At 35.6% G+C, this 8753-nt stretch overlaps 1 protein-coding gene across 1 annotated transcript; it reads left to right on the top strand.

Moving 5' to 3' along the window:
- Positions 1-208: 208 nt before the first annotated feature.
- On the top strand, positions 209-8405 carry LOC117337459 (26S proteasome non-ATPase regulatory subunit 7-like). Its single transcript, XM_033898447.1, has 5 exons — positions 209-477; positions 3757-3849; positions 4269-4447; positions 5039-5130; positions 7332-8405. Exons 1-5 carry the CDS (start codon positions 276-278, stop codon positions 7798-7800), a joined length of 1035 nt encoding a protein of 344 aa, XP_033754338.1. The 5' UTR covers positions 209-275; the 3' UTR covers positions 7801-8405.
- Positions 8406-8753: the final 348 nt, after the last annotated feature.

Genomic DNA, 8753 nt, shown 5'->3' with positions numbered 1-8753 from the left:
CCACTTCCTGTCAAGCACCTAACAAAATAGATCACAGCATGTTTACTTTTAATTTTTCCTACATCTGGATTAGGAAAGCCATAAAGCGGCGGGATTGTAATTATAAATCCTACTTTATCAGAAATAAAATGTAAGATAACTAAATGTCATCAGGATAAAATGTGGAAATAAATGCATTAATATTTCTGACTTCCGGGAAAACACCGGAAGCACGCCTTACGCCATTGTCGGAAAGTTGAAGAGTCATCGACAGTGAATTACAACGCCGGTTACAAATGAAAAAGGCAACTTTACCTACCGCAATGCCGCCTGCAGATCCAACAAAGATATCAAAGGTGGTTGTCCACCCGCTGGTCCTTCTAAGCGTGGTAGACCACTTTAATCGGATGGGGAAAGTTGGAAATGTGAAACGAGTAGTTGGTGTTCTTCTTGGTTCAAATAGACAAGGAGTTCTTGACGTTTCAAATAGTTTTGCAGGTATACATGTTGTAATTATAGTCATACCGTATTATTGGTGAAAAGATGCACCTAACATGAACATGTTTTTTGTACAAACACAGTTGTTTTCGCCTTTGACAGAAAATGAGAATCAGATTTAGTAGGACCCAATATAAAGAGGGTGAAGAAACCAAAAATATATTTTTTTTAAAAAGAATACAACCGAAATGCCCATTTGCGGAAATTAGGAATTTTTTATGTAGCAAATGTGTAAAATTATGAAAATGGGGCTCATATATTGCTGGATTTTATCTTATACCAGATTAAATGATTTAAAATTACACAATATTAGGTAACGGGTCAGTTCACCCAAGGCTGTACGTGTCTTATTTTTTGTCAGGTTATATATATTTCTTTGACACACTAAACTTAATATAATTTTAGGCATGGCCTATGTGAGAGCGCAGTAATCCCGGTGCCCATGGAATTCGAGAAGCAAGCACACATAATCTAGTCTACTAGAATAGTAAATCCCACGTGATTTGTTTCATCTATGCGGAACGTAGTACAGTTTCCGATGGTGTGAAATGTAAAACAGACTGGTCGTATCACTGTCTCAAATATCATGTGAATTTAAATACAGGCTTTATTTAGCGTAAGATATATATAATATTGTAATGTTTTTAAAACTCGAAGATCAAGACCGTGATTTCGATGCTAATCTATTTACGGTGGTCACGTGACTCCTCGAATTCCGCGAGATCTGCCGAAGTTTACCGAGTCCACACATCACGTGGTATGCAACTCGAACGGACCGGAGCTGCACTCGTAAAACACCGGAAATATTTTCGTTGAAAATTATACCGTTACGTTTTGAATATAAAAAATTAAGAAATTGTTCGAGATAAATTTTATTAACAAATTCTAACTAGTGTGAAGTCAAACATTTGCATATTTTTAAAATGTTGATATTTTGTTATCTCCCGAGACTGTGGCTTTGAATACAGTCTTGCGCAACACTGGATCTTGTCGTGACTTCCTGTTTCCGGTTACTGAGAAAGTTTTTGAACTCTAAGTATATTGGGGGGAAAAGGGGGGGGGGGGTTTCCGAGACATCTCTACCATTAAGTTTGCTACGCGAACGGGCTTCGCCCTTTCGAGCTGCGCTTTCTATTAATAAACAATATATTAAACAAAACTTCTCTAAACATGAGACCTGACAATTACCTAAAACAATACGTATACACGTGTGCAGGTATCACAGGTATCAAGAAAAGAAAACATTGTAACACATTACATTGATTTTAATGCAAGTTACTTACAATTTAATGGTTCTTAAAATCAAAGAAAAAAACAAACATTTATTTTAGTTTTAGGGCGATACAACCTAGGGCGAACAGGATTTAGAGTGAAACGACCCGGAACCTTGCTGTAGCTATTGTAGCAGTAAAGCATTTGACACACTTAAATACTTTGCAAAAGTCTCAAATGTTTTTCTGTTACAAAGATAGCCTTGACAGCTCCAACAATGTTAGAGATCACACAGTGAGAAAACTTGTGACGGGCGTCTCTGTCAATGCCATATTTATGGTAATTAACCTCCAGTCAGTTTGAATCAGTTGTTTATTACTCAACTTTTTTTTGGAAAACTCGATTGAAAGTTTACAGCGATTAACCCCAGAGAAATGCCAAGACTTTGATCAAAGACATGTTTAAGGTAATGGGTTGTAACAGTATCTGTGATCATTGCAGTATGTCTGTGACAGAAAAACGCAATTAAGTTATGTAGACTTCTGTTTTCAATAAATTAAATGGATGATTCATTATGAAATAATATATACAATAGTTTCTGATTCTAATAAAACATATGACCATGCTAAGATTTAACTTCACAATGGCCTAAGCTGCTTCATGATTGATATAACGATAATTTTTATCACAAAATGAAGAAAGCTGCTTATATGATCAATTAACATTGAATGATTACTTTCATTTTACTCATTTATGAGTAACAAGTGTGTTATTTGTTCAGGCCTTCTTTGTAATGTAACAGATTTACATTTACTCTTTACAGAGATTTTTGCTGGTATCAATTTGCTTATTTTCTGAAGCATAATTTTGTATATTTTCAAACAGGGTTAATCAATATTTATTTAATTTTTGTTTGAACTGACTAAGGGTTTACCATAAATATAGTTAGTAAATCAGCCGATCAGTGGCCTCTTATGTATGTATGGGGTATGTACTCAGACCCACATGTATAGGTAAAAAAAAAACACAATATCAAGATATTGATTGATTATTTGAATATAGTGCATGATATATGATCAGCTGCAACAACATAGAAATGTGTAAATTATTAATAAACAGGTCACCGTTGGGAACTCCCTCATTCGAGACAGTTTCAATTTTGCGAGACAACTTTTATATTTTACAATCAAGTGCATCTTATCGAAACATCAAAAATTTCGGAAACAATGCTTTGTTTGAACAGTTTTCATTTTATATAGCATCCAAAATCACTGATTTCAATTGTAAAATACAAGTCTCACAAAATGGCGACTGCCTCAACTTTCTGAGGTAGTTCTCAACCTTAGTTCTCAACCTGATAATTTGATAAGTATGTTTTCACTCAGTATTTCACATTCAATCATGCAGAAACAAATTTGGGAAATATTTATATAGTATGTCTTAGTAATATACACAAAGAAATCACAAATTTGTAATTAGCCCCCTCCCCTAAAACTGCCCTGCAGGTAGGGCGTAAGAATTGTACCTGCTGACCCCATTGCATGATCGTAAGAGGCGACTAAATTTGGGATCTGATCTTTTCTCTTCTTTCTTAACAACTTTCTTCTTCCTAATGTCTCCCTTGACAATGCCTCACTTTTGGCCTTTAGTTGAGCGTTCGTCGCTGTGAGGAAGGCTTTAGGTTCTGTCCTACTCCTGCTTAGCGCTCAGCATATTTGGAGTTGGACGACTGGTTCGCCCGTTGTCAGTATAATGTGACCGGGTGGGGTGTGCTGCTGGGTGTCTTCGGCAGTATGCTTCAGTGAGGTAGCACTATAAATCGGCAAAAGTTCCGGCCTATCACAAGGAGACTAAACACGAACATACCGCAGCCTCCCAAAACACACATACACACTCACCGCACACATGCATGTCTCGCGCACGGGAGGCCGTCCTTAAATGACTTTAGCTGTTAATAGGACGTAAAACAATATAAACCAAACCAAACCTCCCCTGAAAAAAATTGATAATAATAAAAAATAAATTAAATTACATCCAGTTGCTGTTTATCTTTACCCGTCTTTACAGTGCCATTTGATGAAGATGACAAAGACAAGAGTGTATGGTTCCTGGATCACGACTACTTAGAGAGCATGTATGGCATGTTCAAGAAAGTCAATGGTAAATTTCATATCTAGAAATGATGTTGGTAACTCAAATAGAAAGAAATCAGGCTGATTCAGCTATGTTTGATATCCAGCTTCTCATATATATTGGTATTTTCCACTTGTCCATTTCTTTCATTCATTGTTATTTTGCTAAAGGCTCTATATTTCCCAAAACAGCATCAGCAGTCATATTATTAAACAGAAAACTTGGATTTTGTTTTTGGGCCACACTTATATATATATATTGAGATCATCAAGTGCAATTATTAAAAAGTTTAAGTAAACAATTTGTATAAATGATGAGGCTTGTGTTCAAGGACTAGATCAAAATGACTGAAAAAAAGACATGTATGTAAAAAAAGGAAAATTCAAAAGTAATTGTAAACACATTTCTATATATTTGAATTTAAAGAAGCTTATTTATGAATTAAGCACGAGAGAAGGTTGTTGGATGGTACCACACTGGCCCAAAACTTCACCAGAATGATGTAGCTATCAATGAGCTGGTCAGGAGATACTGTCCAAACTCTGTTCTCGTTGTAATTGATGCTAAGCCTAAGGATCTTGGTCTGCCAACAGAGGCATATATATCAGTGGAGGAGGTTCATGATGTAAGTATCCTTGTTACATTTTAGATATGACATTTTAATTTACACCAGTTTAATTCTTAAACCAGGAACAGAGCACCACATGCATTATGAAATTGAAAAGTATTTGTCAAAATTTTGACAACAGAAAATGTAATTTTGCAAAAAGTTAAAAAAAATCAAACCATCTTATTTGTACCATGTATTTGTTTTAGTAGATGGTCTTCAAGTGAATTATCATAGGTGAGCTTTGGAGTCGGTAGATATCCATAATCACAAAAGAGGAAAAGTAAAGCAACCAACTAGCCTGTATAAGATTGAAGTGAATTTTTTTTTTATTCGATTTATGACTTATGAATATTTAGAAAAAGATTTGAGTTAAAAGCCTGGAAGTTCCATTTCAGCAACCACATGCTGTATACCTTGTAAGAGCTATTCTATTAAAACATCTACCTGACTCCAGAATGAATTGCTTCTGTCCATGGTTGGGTTTCCAACCTCTTACTTAAAGAAATTTTATAGGTGACACCCTAAACAAAAACTGGAGTCCTGGGGTGGGGAACATAGTTTACTGGAATAGCCCTAAACATTTTATTTCAAATATTGTCATTGTAGGATGGTACTCCAACATCTAAGACATTTGATCATGTGCCAAGTGAGATTGGAGCTGAGGAGGCAGAAGAAGTGGGAGTGGAACATCTACTCAGGTAAGACTTATTGATTATTATTGATTATTGATTGTCTTATTGATTGGATTACTCGGGGAAACAAAAACTTCTCATTTGTTGTCAAATATTCCAATCTTACAGATTTGTGTATCAAGTTTCATCATAAACAATTTCATTAGAAAAAAAAATAATGATTTTTACATGGCACATAGTGCTTATTGAATGGTGTATGCCAATAGAGATACTTTTTGCCATCTTGGATTTTGACAATTGAAGTTTGTTATCGCTATTTCTGAGAAAGTACTGAAGGGATCTTTCTGAAATTTTATATGAAGGTTCCCCTTGGTGCCTAGTTATGCATATTGCGTTTTGAGACCAATCGGAAAACAACATGGCTGACAGGCAGCCATCTTGGATTTTGACAATTGAAGTTTGTTATCGCTATTTCTGAGAAAGCCCTGAAGGGATTTTTCTCAAATTGCATATGAAGGTTCCCCTTGGTGCCTAGTTATGCATATTGCGTTTTGAGACTAATCGGAAAACAAAATGGCCGACAGGCAGCCATCTTGGATTTTGACAATTGAAGTTTGTTATCGCTATTTCTGAGAAAGTACTGAAGGGATCTTTCTCAAATTTCATATGTAGGTTCCCCTTGGTGCCTAGTTATGCATATTGCAATTTGAGACTAATCGGAAAACAACATGGCTGACAGGCAGCCATCTTGGATTTTGACAATTGAAGTTTGTTATCGCTATTTCTGAGAAAGCCCTGAAGGGATCTTTCTCAAATTGCATATGAAGGTTCCCCTTGGTGCCTAGTTATGCATATTGCGATTTGAGACCAATCGGATAACAACATGGCTGACAGGCAGCCATCTTGGATTTTGACAATTGAAGTTTGTTATCGCTATTTCTGAGAAAGTACTGAATGGATCTTTCTCAAATTTCATATGTAGGTTCCCCTTGGTGCCTAGTTATGCATATTGCGATTTGAGACCAATCGGAAAACAACATGGCCGACAGGCAGCCATCTTGGATTTTGACAATTGAAGTTTGTTATCACTATTTCTGAGAATGTACTGAATGGATCTTTCTGAAATTTCATATATAGGTTTCCTTTGGTGCCTAGTTATGCATATTATGTTTTGAGACCAATCGGAAAACAACATGGCCGACAGGCAGCCATCTTGGATTTTGACAATTGAAGTTTGTTATATCTATTTCTGAGAATGTTTTGAATGGATCTTTCTCAAATTGCATATGTAAGATTCCCTTGGTGCCTAGTTATGCATATTGTGTTTTGAGACCAATCTGAAAACAACATGGCCGACAGGCAGCCATCTTGGATTTTGACAATTGAAGTTTGTTATCACTATTTCTGAGAATGTTCTGAATGGATCTTTCTCAAATTGCATATGTAAGATTCCCTTGGTGCATAGTTATGTATATTGTGTTTTGAGACCAATCTGAAAACAACATGGCCGACAGGCAGCCATCTTGGATTTTGACAATTGAAGTTTGTTATCGCTATTTCTGAGAAAGTACTGAATGGATCTTTCTCAAATTTCATAAGTAGGTTCCCCTTGGTCCCTTGTATTGCATTTTTGGACCAGTCTGTCCTGAAAACAACCTGGCAAACAAACAGCCATTATCGTTAAATCTCAAATTTTTTATATAGCTAGGATTCCCTTGTTTGAAAAGTACTGGAGGGATGTCTCAATTTGCACAGATTGGTAAAATGAAGGGAAAAGTAGAGAAAAGATCAATCTGACATGGAACCTATGAAGATCATTCAATGGTGGGCGCCAAGATCCCTCTGGGATCTCTTGTTTGGTATTTGAATACCATTAACTGACTTGAGACAATGCATTTATGCAAAATCCTACATTGTCTACTATTTCCTAAAACATCACTAACAGATAACAAGTCAACATGAAAATTGGAAATAACTTTACCATTATTCCTACTGGTCGTGTGAGCAATTCAGGTCCTCTAGGCCTCTTGTGTTTTTATAAAGCTGTTTTCTTCTGGTTGAGAGGTTTCAATATTTCCTCTCAACTCTATATTTCAGGGAGTCATCCAATGCCATACAGGTCTCTGATGGCAAAAAAAAAAGTTGTCCTGTTGTGCCGTAATTGTTAATTTATGCATCAGTTTCTATAAAGTAATAACTAGGAGGTAAAAACTGGTCTTTATAGATACATTTGTACTCAAAATTGATGTTGGATTATTGTATTACAGGGATATTAAAGACACAACAGTGGGCTCTCTGTCACAAAGGATCACGAACCAGCTGATGGGTCTGAAGGGTTTACATTCCCACATCACCGACATAAACAGTTACCTACAGAAAGTCACATCACAACAGTTACCAGTAAACCACCAGATCATATACCAGCTTCAGGATGTGTTCAACCTACTCCCCGACGTCAACCTCCAAGACTTTGTTAAATCTGTGTATGTGAAAACCAATGATCAGATGTTGGTCGTGTATTTGGCCTCCCTTATTAGATCGGTGATCGCCTTACATAATCTCATAGGAAACAAATTACAAAACCGTGAGGCAGAGAAAAGTGAGGTTAAGGACTTGAGTAAGGAGAAGAAAGAGAAAAAGGAAAAGGAAGAAAAAGAGAAGGACTCTGATAAGAAAGATTCTGATAAGAGTAAGACGGATGACAAGAAAGACACTAAGAGTAAAAGTGGAAAGTGAAAGTTGTAAACTTAAGTTAAAAAGAGTGATATGTCATAGTGCTATTTCATCATAAATAGTGCTCTTTTACTATGAGGAAAGACGCAGTGGAGCTACATATTAGCCAGATACAATAGACTTCTGTCTACTTAAAATATTTGGCAATAAGCATTTAAAATCACTCCTGGTATGTGACGTGGCCCTGTGTCTTAGATGTGTTGAAGTCCTACAAATGGTTGTTGGGATGATCTCTTGTTTTCTCAAAAGAGAAGAAGAGAAGCTCTTATGGAATAGTACATCATTTTAGTTTGAAATTTGAAAAAAAAAAGAGAAAACTGCTTTACTTGAATCTTTTTGAAAAAAGTTTCTTAGCCCAATTCAGAATTGACACATAGCTAAAAAGGAAATGATTGATACCTTAAAGAATTGCATTCAGCAGGTTTATAGAAAGGATGGTTTATAGAAAGGATGTTATCAGTTGAAGATTACTTGCAGTTTCCATGTGGTTACATTGGCCCACACAATAAACAGCTGCACCAGCACACCAGATTATCATCCATATGATTGTATTATATATATTTCTGTTAATAATAAACATCATTGAATAAATATGACATTGTACATTTGATTGATTTTGGTGAAATTTTTAAATGATTGTAAAAGAAATTAAAATTCATTAGATAAGAATATTTGTGAAAAAAAACCTAAAATCATGAAGAATATTATGTTATAAAGTTGAAACCTAATACCGGTTAATTATGATCTTGTTTGTTTACCAAACAACAGTGAAATATAACATATTTCCAGTGGAAATATAACATATTTCCAGTGAATGCCAGATACCAGGCTTATATGGTCCATATATGATATGGACAGCAATTTAGAATTTATCATTTGTGCCAAGGCCCTGTGGATATCAATATGCATATATCTCACCTTTAAATTCTCAACATCAAAAATCACAAAGACATTAT

This window comes from Pecten maximus, chromosome 11, assembly GCF_902652985.1.
Source record: "Pecten maximus chromosome 11, xPecMax1.1, whole genome shotgun sequence".
Lineage (NCBI taxonomy): Eukaryota > Metazoa > Mollusca > Bivalvia > Pectinida > Pectinidae > Pecten > Pecten maximus.
Note: the sequence above shows the minus strand (reverse complement) of the source record. Positions and strands in the feature narration are given on the sequence as shown.